Source organism: Balaenoptera ricei, chromosome X (assembly GCF_028023285.1).
Source record: "Balaenoptera ricei isolate mBalRic1 chromosome X, mBalRic1.hap2, whole genome shotgun sequence".
Taxonomy (NCBI): domain Eukaryota; kingdom Metazoa; phylum Chordata; class Mammalia; order Artiodactyla; family Balaenopteridae; genus Balaenoptera; species Balaenoptera ricei.
Genome location: NC_082660.1, coordinates 116813529 through 116827746, shown reverse-complemented (window position 1 = coordinate 116827746; position 14218 = coordinate 116813529). Strand labels below are relative to the sequence as shown.

The 14218-nt window shown below is 46.9% G+C and overlaps 1 protein-coding gene across 10 annotated transcripts in view; it reads left to right on the top strand.

Annotated features, from left to right (window-relative positions):
- IGSF1 (immunoglobulin superfamily member 1) overlaps nucleotides 1-11508 on the top strand; it is a 444083-nt gene extending 432575 nt beyond the window's left edge. For 7 of the 10 annotated variants that reach the window (XM_059910639.1, XM_059910638.1, XM_059910640.1 and 4 more), the window contains 15 exons: nucleotides 1724-2008; nucleotides 2249-2542; nucleotides 3013-3291; nucleotides 3628-3748; nucleotides 5642-5712; nucleotides 5809-5841; nucleotides 6224-6514; nucleotides 6813-7091; nucleotides 7707-7994; nucleotides 8761-9048; nucleotides 9240-9527; nucleotides 9725-10012; nucleotides 10132-10410; nucleotides 10806-10929; nucleotides 11085-11508. In XM_059910639.1, coding sequence (XP_059766622.1) covers nucleotides 1724-2008; nucleotides 2249-2542; nucleotides 3013-3291; nucleotides 3628-3748; nucleotides 5642-5712; nucleotides 5809-5841; nucleotides 6224-6514; nucleotides 6813-7091; nucleotides 7707-7994; nucleotides 8761-9048; nucleotides 9240-9527; nucleotides 9725-10012; nucleotides 10132-10410; nucleotides 10806-10929; nucleotides 11085-11220 — 3344 coding nt within the window. In that variant the 3' untranslated portion in view covers nucleotides 11221-11508. The remainder of the gene's footprint in view (nucleotides 1-1723; nucleotides 2009-2248; nucleotides 2543-3012; nucleotides 3292-3627; nucleotides 3749-5641; nucleotides 5713-5808; nucleotides 5842-6223; nucleotides 6515-6812; nucleotides 7092-7706; nucleotides 7995-8760; nucleotides 9049-9239; nucleotides 9528-9724; nucleotides 10013-10131; nucleotides 10411-10805; nucleotides 10930-11084) is intronic. The other 3 variants (XM_059910645.1, XM_059910646.1, XM_059910648.1) reach the window with 3 other exon arrangements.
- Nucleotides 11509-14218: the final 2710 nt, after the last annotated feature.

The following is a 14218-nucleotide window of genomic DNA, read 5'->3' as shown; positions in this document are numbered from 1 at the left end:
AGTCACTTGGCTAGTGAGTGAGTCCAGCCAAATGTCCAGCAGCTTCAGCTCATCACAGCTTCGTTGTTCTCTATTTGTCGAAAATCATGCATGCATTCATTCATTAGGCTAATATTTATTGAGCACTTAATATGTGCCAGGCACTGCCACTGCAGTCTTGTAAACTGATGTTTTTCATTTAGAGTATTTTTATTCTGTTTCTGATTTTTATTTTTAAGTGTGGAAAATAGAATGAGTTGCTAGTGCTGGTGATAAAAATAAACCAAAAAATGACAAAGAAAGTGATAGTTCATATTTTATAAATGACTTTATAAATTAATTTAGTCTTGTATATACAGATCCAGTAAGGCAGTACCAAGCTTTAAACACAGTAGAAGCCTCCCCACAATGCCCAAACACTAGACACACACCCGACCCCCAACTCCCCCACCCCATGGCCCGGATGCTTCTAGACAGAATTGGCCACACTTGCTTTAGTTCCCTCATCAAGTTAAATAGGCTTGGGGAAAGCTGTGGTGCCACAGAAAGTACCTGGACTTAGAAGCAGTAATCCTAGTTTCTAGTTCCACCTCTGACACTGCCTCCCTGTGTGATATTGAGCAAGTTACTTCACCTCTCTGCTTCGGTTTCCCCCACTCTAAAACGGAATAACAGTATCTATCCAATCTACTGTATGATGCCTCTCTGTGACTCAGTTTTCTCATTTGCAAAATTGGTATAATAATAATGCCTACCTCACAGGGTTGTTGTGAGGATTTGCCTAAATATAATATATGTACAGTGCCTGGCATATAAGTTCTCAATAAATGGTAGATATTAATTTTATTAGTATAGCTTTTTATTGAGGATCAAAGAACAAAAGCCTGTCTGTTTGAACTGCGTGTTATGGATGTTTGTTGTACGAATGTCCTTCCAGTGTAGATGCCACTAACACACACTTCTGCAGTTACCTGTTTGCTGGTGTCCCCCACTAGGCCATGAGCTTTTGGCTAGCAGGGACTGTGTCTATCTTCTTTACTTGTATATTCCTAGACCTACACGATGCCTGACACATCCTAAATGCTTAATGAGCATATGATAGAGCTGATCCTTCCAATAATGGGTGGGTGGGCCTACCTGGGATTGAGATGGGTAAGAAGGAGTGGTTTGGGAGTGAGGTTTGCCCTCTATTCTGTAGTTTAATCTCTTTGGAGGAACAATACATGGAAATGAGGATGTGACCCCATTAACAGAGGTTTCTTTGGGTTGCAGACTTACTGGCCAATCCCTCCTTATTGGCTTCTTTCAGTCCCCTGTGGGAAGTGTCCTCTGTGAACTTAATGTGTTCAAAAGCCATCCTTAATACTGCAGTAGCATTCATGCTTTATGAAGATGGAATAAAAGTCATTTTCAGAAGTTTGGTTTCTTGGGTGGTTTGAAGAACTACATCTGGCATCTCAGGGACCTAAAGATACAGGGAATTACAAATGTAGATATTCCACTGAGACACACCCTACACATAGTTAGAGCTCAGTGGAGCTGATAGAGTCTGGTGAGAGGGAAGGGGCATAAGTGAACTTACCCTTGATTACCTCCTAGAAGAGGCAGAGATTCAAGGAAGGAAGAGGGAGCAGAGGGGAAACTTCAGCTATCACTTTCTATCTAAGGAAACTAGGAAAATTAAACCAGAATATAATAAGGAAGAATCATCCTACATCTAACTCAGGGTCTCTTCCCTTTCTAGGACTCTATCCCAAACCAACTCTGACAGCCTATCCTGGGCCCATCATGGCACCGGGAGAAAGCCTGAATCTCAGGTGCCAAGGGCCAATCTATGGAATGACCTTTGCTTTAATAAGGCTTGAAGACTTGGAGAAGTCCTTTTACCGCAAGAGGCCATTAAAAAATGAGGCATATTTCTTCTTCCGGGCTTTGAAAATCCACGATGCTGGACATTACCTCTGTTTTTACTATGATGGGTCATACAGGGGTTCACTCCTTAACGATATCCTGAAAATCTGGGTAACCGGTAAGAGATGGGGATTCAATGGGACCTATTGTAGGGGCTAAGGGTGTACAACTTGCTCAGGGCCTGCCGGAGAACCTAATCATGCAGCCAGGGCTAATAGTGGGGGAAGGAGCAGAATTTGTATAAGTGGGCTTAGGATGGGATTTGCCAAGGGTGTACTGGAGGAAGAGAAAAAGAACCCTAAGTAGTGGGAGGGGTAAGTCAGACAGTTAGCCTTTTATATTTTGGGTCTTGTCCTAGACACTTTCCCCAAGACCTGGCTACTTGCTCAGCCCAGTCCTGTGGTCCAAATGGGTCAGAATGTGAGCCTGTGGTGTCAAGGGCCAGTGGATGGAGTGGAGCTTGCATTCTATAAGAAAGGAGAAGACAAAACACTTCAGCTCTTGGATACCACCAGCATCAGTGATGATGAGTTATTCTTCCTCAACAATGTGACCTATAGTGATGCTGGCATCTATAGCTGCCACTATCTCCTCTCCTGGAATACCTCCATCAGGATGTCATCACACAACACCGTGGAGCTTGTGGTTGTAGGCAAGTGCTAACAACTATTGTTTGTTTTTATCATCATTACCATGTTATAAGAAGGAGCTAGTGGCCCTGTACCCTCTTGGATTTATGAGCCAAAGAAAAACACACTAGGAGGGTGGTGTAGAATTTTCTCCAAAAACTTTAGGTACCTTCTCTCCCAGGGTTGATACTCAAGCCCTGTCTCTCAGCAGGGACAAGCCCCACTGTGACCCCCTAGAAAAGTTATTTTCCTTAAGACCAGGAGAAACTTACAGGTATGGGTCTTTCTGATTGAAGGTAGGAACCTAGGAGTCTTTAGAGAATCAAGGAATGGGCCAAGGAGTTCTGATGCACAATCAAATTTTGAAGCCAGTGATCTAGTGGAAGTGAAAAAAAAGAGAAGACCAAATAAGAACCTGAGAAACATTTGTTGAGGGAGGAGGCACTGAGTTCAAAGTCACTTGTTCTAACTCTGGTCTCTGGATTGGTTGCAGATAAGCCCCCCAAACCTTCCCTGTCAGCCTGGCCCAGCACCGTGTTCAAGCTAGGAAAGGTCATCACCCTTCAGTGCCGAGTACCTCAACCAGTACTTGAATTTTGTCTGGAATGGGAAGAAAGAGCAACATCCCCAAAATTCTCAGTGGATGGAGACTTCATCATCAGTAATGTTGAAGGGAAAGGTACGGGGACCAACAGTTGCAGCTATCGCATAGAGGCACATCTTAACATCTGGTCACATCGCAGTGAGCCTCTGAAACTGATGGGACCAGCAGGTGAGAGGAACACTCTTCACAGGGATGCCCCCTCCGCAGCTTTGGCCATGATACCCCTGGGATCCCAGAGCAACGCCCAGAAGGATGTGGAAAGGGTAGTTGGGGGCTTGTAAGTCAGGGCCCTTGGGTTTGGGCATCCTTCCTCTGGAGTGGTCTCACAGTCACTCAAAGGCAGTGAGCAGGATACTTTCAAGGGTCCTATTCTTCATGAAAATCAGGCCACTTTTGTCTCAACTTCCCTTCACCTGCAGTAACCAGATCCCCCTCCCCCCATAAATGTATTCAACTGTCCCTGTCCCCATCAAGGTCCCTGCTTTTGGTCTTCTCTGGCCACAGGCTTTCTCACCTGGAATTACGTTCTGAATGAGGCTATCAGGTTGTCCCTAATCATGCAGCTTGTTGCCTTGCTGTTGGTAGTGCTGTGGATAAGGTGGAAGTGTCGGAGACTCAGAATCAGGTAACTGTCTTGTCCCAACCCCCTGTTCCTCAATCTAGCTGAGTTCAGGCTCCCCAGAATTCAGGAATGGGTCATACGCCAGTTGAGGCAAGCCACAGAGGGGCACCCTTTGTATCCTCTACCTTCTGGGCTTAAGATATAAGACTTTCTCATTCCAGCAGTTTCTCTTTCACCTCACAGAGGGGTCAGCACCCAAGCCAGAGGGTGGAGAAATGCATATTTCTCAGAGGCTGGAGAAGTAATCAGAACCTCATTCACTGATTCCCCCAGAAGGGTGCCCAAATCTCCCTCCCAAGCCACCCTGCCTCTCAGAGATGATTGATGTCTTCCACATTAACTTCAACTGAACTTTTTTTGTAAGAAGCCATGCTGTCCTGTCTCCCAGGATGTTATCCAACTCCCATCCCAACTTTTCACCCTTACCCTTAGCTCTCAAGGGCTAGCAAGCCTTGTAGTCCATCCTAGCTGCTATGGAAGCCAGTCTCCTTGCCACTCTGGCCCCCAACCACTGTGCGGAGCATCCTGAGAATGTAGCCTTAGCCTGGGTGGGCATCTGATGAGGGAATGGATTGGGCCAGGGAATCAGACTGCTTCCTCTGACCCATAAAGTGTCAAGCCAAACAGGTTCTCCTGCCATTTACTTTTATCCTTTTGTGTCCCCTGGGTCATCTCCTTCTCTCCCTGATCCTTATGGCCTTGCGCTCAGGCTATTCTGCCTGAAAATGAGAAGAGAAATGACAGCTCCTAGCTTGGTGGGGCCTCTCTTCCCAAATGCCTTGCTTACTTTCCCCCACCTTGTGATCCTGGCTGTACCCCTCCCACACCATGATCACAGGGCTTCGTGCGCCTGGGAGTATTCAATATACAATGGGTGATGACTACGACTGTGTGTGTCCGTGTTTCCCGCTGGGATCTGAGGGACAGAGTGCTTGGGTAATGAGAAGGGAGCCACGTAAACTTTCTGCATAACCACTACCCTTTGAGCTTTCAAAAAGTTCCAATGGGGGTCAAGTCCTAGTTCTCCACAGAACCTATCCTGAGTTCCACATACACTGGGGTAACCTTCAAGCCAGGGGTTAGAAAAAATGTAGCTTCAAGTGCCCCACCTCAGCCCAGGACCACTGCATCAAAGAATGAATTCAGAAACCAGATTTCAGAGAATGCAGCTTGAAAAGCATGTTTTCCTGACCAGGAAGGAGGGTCAGTGCTCTCCAAGTAAAAATTGTCAAATGAATTTTGGCTTAGTATAATCTAATTCTACAGGACCCATAACCTAAAAATGCTGCACATTTCTAGTCATAATCTGGGTGGGGGTAGAGAGATCCCACTCTCTGACAAGCTTAGCTCAGCACTGACAATCCTCTGGTAATTCACTGTTGCTGCCTAGGCAACCCTTCCATAACAAAGGCAGGTGAGGCAGGTCGGTCGGAGGACCAATACTGCCATAATAAAAACTGCTTCCAAACTTAAACTTGATGACTGAGAAACACCCAAGATTTCTCCCTCCACCCCCACACCCACCACCCAGAGCTGCCGATCACACTGAGCTCCAGGGGTTCTGAGAGCTGGAGTTACCAAGGCATTTTCACATCTGACATCTCAATTCCAGCAACAGCCTAATCAGGGGCCTTGGGGACCTGACATTTGATATCGTCTGGGGATGGGGGAGGGGGCGGGGGGGCACGTGGGTCATGAAAGAGCAAGAGGTTTGTAGGTGGTGAGGCCCTCAAAAAGAAAAGTCATCCATGTCAGAAAAGATTATATCCCATTATCCTGGCCATATCCAATCCCTATTGGGTGGTGAGTAAGCCAATGACATAAATTGCCGCCCCCTTCTCTCCGCCCTCCCCTTAATCCCAGCAACTCCTCTCATCTCTTTTCTGGTCTTGCTAGAGAAGCCTGGTTGCTGGGAACAGCTCAAGGGGTCACCATGCTCTTCATACTCACAGCTCTTCTCTGCTGTGGTGAGTACGAGGGGGTGGGGAAGGGGCCTGGGCCGAAGGCCGGGGTGAAGTCCCGTGGGGGAGGGGACAAAGCCCTGGCAGCAATTTCTTTTGCAGGACTGTGCAATGGGGTATTGACAGAAGAGACTGGTGAGTTTTTCCTGCTCCAGACTAGGACATTCCTCCCTGGAGATCCGAAATAACTACAGAGTGTCAGTGTCAGTGGCCAGAGAGTGACTGGTTGCGAGGGAAGGGCAGCCAGGAAGGGGCACTTGCTAAAGCTGCTGGCAAAACTCAGCCTCCAACTCTGCTTTTCTGCCTGCAAAATTTCCCCCAAGCTTCTGCATTTTTCTGAGCCTCAGCTGAGACATCAAGCTTCCCCTTTCCCCAGCACCTGCGGAGAGAAGGAAAGAGTTTGGATTGAGGTTGAAAGGGGAGGTGGGCAATGTGATCTGGGGAGGGTGTTCAAGGGCAAGGAAAAGGGGAGGGTGAGGGTGAGGGAGGATGGCTTCACTAACTCTGCTGTTTCTAGAAATAATCATGCCAACCCCAAAGCCTGAGCTGTGGGCAGAGACCAACTTCCCTCTGGCCCCGTGGAAGAACTTAACCCTCTGGTGCAGAAGCCCTTCTGGCTCAACTAAGGAATTTGTATTGCTGAAGGACGGGACCGGGTGGATTGCAACTCGCCCAGCCTCAGAGCAGGTCCGGGCTGCCTTCCCCCTTGGAGCCCTGACCCAGAGCCACACCGGGAGTTACCACTGCCATTCGTGGGAGGAGATGGCTGTGTCAGAGCCCAGTGAGGCACTTGAGCTGGTGGGGACAGGTAAGAAAAGGCAGAGGGTCCTCACGGAGTGATCCCCAGTGCCCCTGGGACTCCAGCACTGTTCCTAGGGATGGTGAATGCTCAGAGACCCAGAGCCCAAGGGGCTTCTGCTGCCTGTAGGAGAGGAGGGGCCCTGAAATGGGGGGAGGGGTGGGGAACAGAGTTATGAGAAGACTGACAGGAAGAGGCAAAGGCCAGTCCAGGATGGATTTCTGTTTTGCTGACCAAGTGACTCCGAGTGTCCCATCTGGGCACCTCCAAACTTCGGACTCCTTGTCCTCCCTGTTTTGTTTTCCAGACGTCCTCCCCAAACCTGTCATTTCTGCTTCCCCCCCAGTTCGGGGCCAGGAACTTCAAATCCGGTGCAAAGGATGGCTGGCAGACATGGGGTTTGCTCTGTATAAGGAGGGAGTGCAGGAACCTGTCCAGCAACTTGGTGCCCTTGGGAGAGAAGCCTTCTTTACAATCCAAAGAATGGAGGATAAAGATGAAGGCAATTATAGCTGCCGCACTCACACTGAAAAGCACCCCTTCAAGTGGTCTGAGCCCAGTGAGCCCCTGGAGCTTGTCATAAAAGGTAGAGCTGAGAGGGGTGTGTGAGGGAGGAGTGGGGAAGCAAAGCTCTGGGTCAGACACTCCTGTCCTCACAGCAAACTTTGCTGCTGGTCCTAGGAGCCTGTGTCCAATCTTAGAGTCAGGCAGGCGTGGCACTGGGAGTGCCAGGGCCTCTGGCTGCACGATATTAATAGCCATAATCGTTATTAATAGCTGGGGTTTGTAGAGGGTGATTTAATTTTTCTAATTATTTTCATATCAATTATCTCATTTAGCTATAGAGCAAAGATTCAAAGGAGGTGGATCAGGTACCATTTCCCCTTCTTGTCCAAATGGGCAAACTGAGGCTCAGGGAATCAGCAGAGCCCCGGTGACAATTCACTCTTTTAGCTACAGCTTCCATTGCTTGTTCTGCTGACAGCGAGGATTCGGCTGGAGGAGGTGAGGGGTGGGGTGAGGGGTCCCTGTGAAAAGTTCATCTGCAAAGTGGTTTTGCCTTGACTTTTAAATGCACCTTCTTCTGAATGAAATACTATAGGAAACAAAGCAGCTTTCTGGAACCAATATTTGCTATATTAGCTATCTTTCTTTTCTCTTAATTTGGTTTTGTATTGTGTTTGGTTTTTTTGCCTTCTAGAAATGTACCCCAAGCCCTTATTCAAGACATGGGCCAGTCCTGTGGTCACTCCTGGTGCCCGAGTGACTTTCAATTGCTCCACCCCCCACCAGCAAATGAGCTTTATTCTTTACAAAGATGGAAGTGAAATAGCGTCCAGTGACAGGTCTTGGGCGAGTCCGGGAGCCAGTGCAGCCCACTTTCTGATCATTTCAGTGGGCATTGGTGATGGAGGGAATTACAGCTGCCGCTATTATGACTTTGCTATCTGGTCTGAGCCCAGTGACCCTGTGGAGCTCGTGGTGACAGGTCAGGAGTGGGGAAATGCAGGTGGAGGCGGTACTGACTCTGGGACAGTGGGCGGGAGGGCTGTCAGTGGGAGAGGAAGAAGTGCTCCTTCTAAAAGTCACCAAGAATGTGCTTAGGACAGTGCCTGGCACATGGTAAACAGTCCATGTAAGGCAGCTGCTTATATGATGACTAATACAGGAAGATGAGAAAGAGGAGAAGAGGGAGGAAAATAATTCACTTCTGGGGAAAGAAATGAGGCAGATGGGGGTGTTTCACATGTTGCCCTATTTCTGAAATCTTTCTGTGGCTTGGCCTTGAGCTTTAGGCCCAATGTCCACTTTTTCTTTAGCTGGGCTGTCAGAGATTGGTGGGCTGGACGGCCCTCAGAGAAAGGGCGAAGACCTTGAGATGTCAACTGCATATTATGCAGCCATTACAAATGATAGTTTTCAAAGGCTGTTTAACGTCATAGGAAAATATTTACAATATAAAGTGAAAAATATTAAACTACACAACTGTGCATATAGTAGGCCCAATTATGCAAATAGTTATAGCTACAATGACATGGCCATGTACAAAAAAATAAATGGGAAATAAATACATAAAAATGTATAAAGAACGGTTATCTTTGAGCGGTAGAACTGTATTTTCTTCATAGGTTTTTTTTCTGTATTTTCTAATTTTCTACAATAAGCATATATTGTTTCTTCTACTAACACTAAAAAAACAATGTTCAGAATGTCGGGGGTAGGATTCTCTCATGTTGTGATCTCTTTAATTTCAGAATTCTACCCCAAACCCACTCTCCTGGCACAGCCGGGTCCTGTGGTGCTTCCTGGGAAGAATGTGACCCTGCGCTGCCAAGGGGCTTTCCAGGGCATGAGGTTTGCCCTCTTGCAGGAGGGAACCCAGGTTCCCTTACAGTTTCAGAGTGCCTCAGGGAACGTGGCTGACTTCCTCCTCCACACTGTTGGAGCAGACGACTCTGGCAACTACAGCTGTGTCTACTATGAGACCACTATGTCAAACAGGGGATCATATCTCAGCAAGCCTCTTATGATCTGGGTGACTGGTAAGGACAGACAAGACATGGGACTGGGGCAGAGACAACTGGAATAGGGGTTAGAGAGGGTGATCCCTCTTGGAAGGCTAGGCTAGGCCATGGAGGGGAACGGTTGTGTCTGGAAGGAGAAAAATAAAGGGTTAATTCAGCGAGTGATAAGTTTGCATACTAACGGCTTTCCATCTTTGGTCTCTTCCTAGACACATTCCCCAAGCCATGGTTGTTTGCTGAGCCCAGTTCTGTGGTTCCCATGGGGCAGAATGTTACTCTCTGGTGCCAAGGGCCAGTCCATGGAGTAGGGTACATTCTGCACAAAGAAATAGAAGCCACTTCAGTGCAGCTCTGGGGATCCATCAGTAATGATGGGGCATTCCCCATCACCAATATATCTGGTGCTAACATAGGTCGTTACAGCTGCTGCTACCATCCTGACTGGACCAGCCCTATCAAGATACAGCCTAGCAACACCCTGGAACTCATAGTCACAGGTAAGGGGAAGACGCTCTGGAGAGGGCAGGGGAGTACAGAAGAGAGTGAGTAAGCTGTCAGATGGTTCATGGGAAACGGTAAACGGTTTTCCAAGAGCTCAAGGAGAGGCAAGCAGTAGTCTCTCCTCTTTACTGAGACTCCAGTGATGCCCTGGAAAGTGGCCACCTCTCTATGACCAAGAGTTAATTTCTTCTAGGTTTGCTCCCCAAACCCAGCCTATTAGCCCAGCCTGGTCCCATGGTGGCCCCTGGAGAAAACATGACTCTTCAATGTCAAGGGGAACTGCCAGACTCAACATTTGTCCTGTTGAAGAAGGGTACTCAAGAGCCCTTAAGGCAACAGAGGCCAAGAGGGTACAGGGCTGACTTTTGGATGCCAGCAGTGAGCAGTGAAGATTCTGGGATGTATAGCTGTGTTTATTATTTGGATTCTGCTCCCTTTGCAGCTTCTAATCACAGTGACTCCCTGGAGATCTGGGTGACTGGTAAGGTCTTGGAGATTTCAGTAAGAGTCTAGATTTTGTAGTTTCTTAGTAGTTAGCCCTAAGGGGGTAAAGGGCTGGGTTCAAGGCCATTTCTAACTCTGTGTCCTGGTTGGTTGCAGATAAGCCCCCTAAACCCTCCCTGTCAGCCTGGCCCAGCACTGTGTTCAAGCTAGGAAAGGATATCACCCTTCAGTGCAGAGGACCCCTGCCAGGTGTGGAGTTTGTCCTGGAACATGATGGAGAAGAAGCACCTCAGCAGTTTTCAGAGGATGGAGACTTTGTCATCAACAACGTAGAAGGAAAGGGCATTGGAAACTATAGCTGCAGCTACCGTCTGCAGGCCTACCCTGATATCTGGTCAGAGCCTAGTGATCCCCTGGAGCTGGTGGGGGCAGCAGGTAAGATGATAATCCCTCCATGGCTCTGGCATGACATACCTGGGATCCCAGAGATAGTCTCCATGGAGACAGGCCAAACATGGAGGGGGAGGGGTTTGGAGTCAGAGACCTCAAGTGTGGTCATTTTTCTTTCTCCTAGGGATGGTAAGGAGGTGGAACCTCAGATTCACTCAAAGGTAGTGAGAAGGATACTTTCAAGGCCTCTTCCACCCCCCAAAAGGAGGGCCGCTTCTGCCTCAGCATAAGCACTGCCTCTGACCACCCCATCTGCCGTCTCAACACATGGTTCCCGAGTGAACCCCGGAGGAGGCCAGATGAGGGGGCCACAAGAGATCCAGGGGAACATACATGCACTGATCTCTATGGCCTTGGTTTCTGCTCTTTTATCACCACAGGGCCTGCCGCTCAGGAGTGCACTGTGGGGAACATTGTCCGAAGTACCCTGATCGTGGTGGTGGTTGTAGCTTTGGGGGTGGTGCTAGCCATAGAGTGGAAGAAGTGGCCTCGACTCCGAACCAGGTAATTGCCTTACGTCAGCCTCCTTCCGTGAACGCAGGGGCTTCTGTTAAAACAATGGTCCATATGCTCCTCTAGCATCTGAGTCCCACAGTGCAACCTGTTCTCAGGTTGATGGCTCTGGATCCTCCCTTAGTCATGTCTTTTTCTCGACACAGAGGCTCAGAGACAGATGGAAGAGACCAGACCATAGCCTTGGAAGAGTGTAACCAAGAAGGAGACCTGGGCACCAATACCAACTCTCCCTCATCAATCTCTCAGGGAACCTCAGTGGAACTGCCGGTCCCAATATAATAATCTCCTCCTTGGCAAGAGCTTTCCTCTCCTCTTTTTTATCCTCAGAGACCTGCAAATCTGACTGGTTTCCCTGGGAGTCCACCCCATCTACTGTTCCTTGGCCACTAATCACCTGAGATAGGTCAAGGGGATTTTAGGAGTTGAGAGCCCTACCAGGGTGAGATGTTTCCTGAAGAGAGATTCCCTGCCCTCGTAACTCCTCACTGTACTGATTTACTGGTGCATGAAATTCTATTAAAAATGTATTCTTCTGAATAAAGAGAGGATTCACTATTTAACTGCAAAGACTATGGCCGTGGTTTCCCATTGGTTTGTTGTCCGCTTAACACTTAGCAAAAATGGTGTATTGGAGCTGATCTCCACGGCAGAATAAGAGAGCACAGAGCTGCTAGTACAGAGAAAGGAGCTCAAGGATGGGGTCGGGGAGGAGGGAAGTCTCCCAAATGTCCATTTTGGTTTGGGACATGGTAACTGAACAGAATGTCCCATCATCCCTCCATTTCATTTTTGAATGAATGGAAGAATGAATGAATGGCAATATTCTCTCCAAGTTGAGCCTGAGGAGGGCAAACGCTGAAGCTACATACTTTCTACCGTGTTACTTCTAGGTCTGTAGTACACCTGCTTTCCAACGTTAGGATTAGTCCACTACAGAACTTTGAAATTGGCAAAGTGTGCTTTGTGGCCCTTACCTAACAACCACAGGTGTACATTGATTCACTCTGAAGTGTGAAAGGTTGATAAAAGCTGAATATTTTGCCCCTCCCTAAAGAAAGCCCTGTTTTCTCTGGTGGTGGGATCTCAAAGAGTGAGTTAAGCAGGTGAGGTGATTGGTTTAGAGCAGGGGACCTCCCAGTGTCCTGTCCCAGTGTTCCTTCCCAGGATTCCAAACGGAGGCTGGCTCGCATTCTGAGCCCCTGATCTCTTTCCTTGGATCAGCGTGCAACTTGCCGCATGGGTGAGAATCCAGTACACATTAGGAGGGTTGTATTGGGGAAGGGGGCTTACCTAATTCCTTAAACCTGTTCAAGACCTCAGAAGAATTGACCTATGGGTCCTAGAGGAGGTCACAACCCCTTCACATCTGACCCTGAAGTTCCTTACCTCCCAACACTGTTTAATTCTAAGCTATCACTGTTCAATAGAGCAATGTACAAGGGAGCTGCACACAGTGAGTTATTTATCCTTGGTTACGATAAAATTTAGAAAACAACTCCCATATTCTTATATCAGGAAGCTTATTTACCCAGCAACTTAATGAAAAAAAAAATGCATCACATTTCCCTTAATCCCTACAGAATGAAACACTCTTGAGTACTATAGACTAATTTGTATTAAGCTCTTTGGAATGTAGAAGTACAAAGTCTCACTCTGATTTCCATTTGATGAGATTCTATTAGTCGCATATACTAATTTCTTATAGTGTTTCTAAAAATTCATTTCAAAAATGCTTTTACATTTGAATTTAGGAAAACCTAATTGTTGCTTTCTGCCAAACACCACTAGCTGCCTTCAAACTCTCCATCCCCAACCCTCAATCAAGCTGTACATTTTGAACACTGGAGGGAGGCCTGTTTTTGGTCGTTGGTTTTAGGATAGAAGTCCTTTGATCAGGTCTGATTTTGTTTTCCAATCACTGGATATTCCAACGTGTATTGTCAAGCCTAGCGGTAGGGCTGTGCAAGTTAGCAAGTGATCACTTGACTGCTTTAGCTATTCAGGGAAAGAGAGATGGGAAGAAAAGGGCAGAGGGCCAAGGACTGAAATTTACAGAAACCTCTGCGTTAGAAAAGCAGGATGAAGATGAAGCAAAAATGATAGAAAAAGACTTGTGAAATCCAGACATTGAACCTGGGGTCTCCAGTATCAAAAAGAGTCAAACAGAGATACCCGTGCAATAAGAGAAAATTCTGATAAATCTTTCAATGAGAGACAAATAGTGAGAAATATTGTGACACTGGACTGTTAGCTGGTTTCCTAAAAGCATTCACATATACCATTCTTACACTTAGAGAACCAAGTTCTACATGATTTAGAAGAGAAAAAATTAGTTGTCAATTAACTGTGAAATACTTAAAGAGTGGCTTTGGGATGTAACTTTCCTACGCACTGTCAGAGCTATTTCAATGAATTAAATATCTATTTATAATGCAAACGTAGCTTGTTGCTGACAATGCTCCACATGGTATGTTTTTTTAACCTGGTTGCCATGGGAATCAGTCCCTTTACCCCTGGCTGGCCTCTAATCAGTGCAGCATCAAGTAATTTCTGGGAAATGGAATTTCAATTAGGGTGGAATGGACCTTTGAGAGGAGAATTTGTCTCTGGGACTCCAGAAACAAAGGCCAAAAATCCTCTCCTCCGTTCTAAAAAACAAATGTAAATTACCCTCTATCCATGGGCCACATCTTTGTCCTCAGCATCTTAGAGCTACAAAGATTGTCAAGGTGGTGTGGTCCAGTCCCCAACCCAGTACAGAATCTCCTTTATAGCAAAGCTGACAGGTAGTACACAACCTCTTTCTGTACACCTCCAGCGATGGGGAGCTCACCACTCCATGAGACAACCTGAGAATTTCAGATTGCTTGATTGATCTCATATCTGCCTGTGTATATTCCCTTCATACTCACTGGCTCTAGTTCTGACCCAAGTTGCAACCTAGATGAAATCTACTTCTTACACATAATAGTCTTACAACATTTGGAAGATATGAGTTGTCTTCCTTGAGTCCAGAATATCTCACTCAGTGTTGCTTCCAGGGTTTGGCCAACACTCGTTTGCAAATGTATCTCTATGTAGTTAACTCTCAATTATCCAGGTTTTGGAGAGGGGCAGAGTCCATGCCTACCCGACTCCTGCCAGATTCAACCAGAACAGCTTTTTTATATAGTTTATATACCCGTTAATTATATAGAATAATTATATAGACTATTAAACAATGATGAAAGATGTGATGAAAAATAAAACAGAGAAAGGAGATACAGAAGTGTGTGTT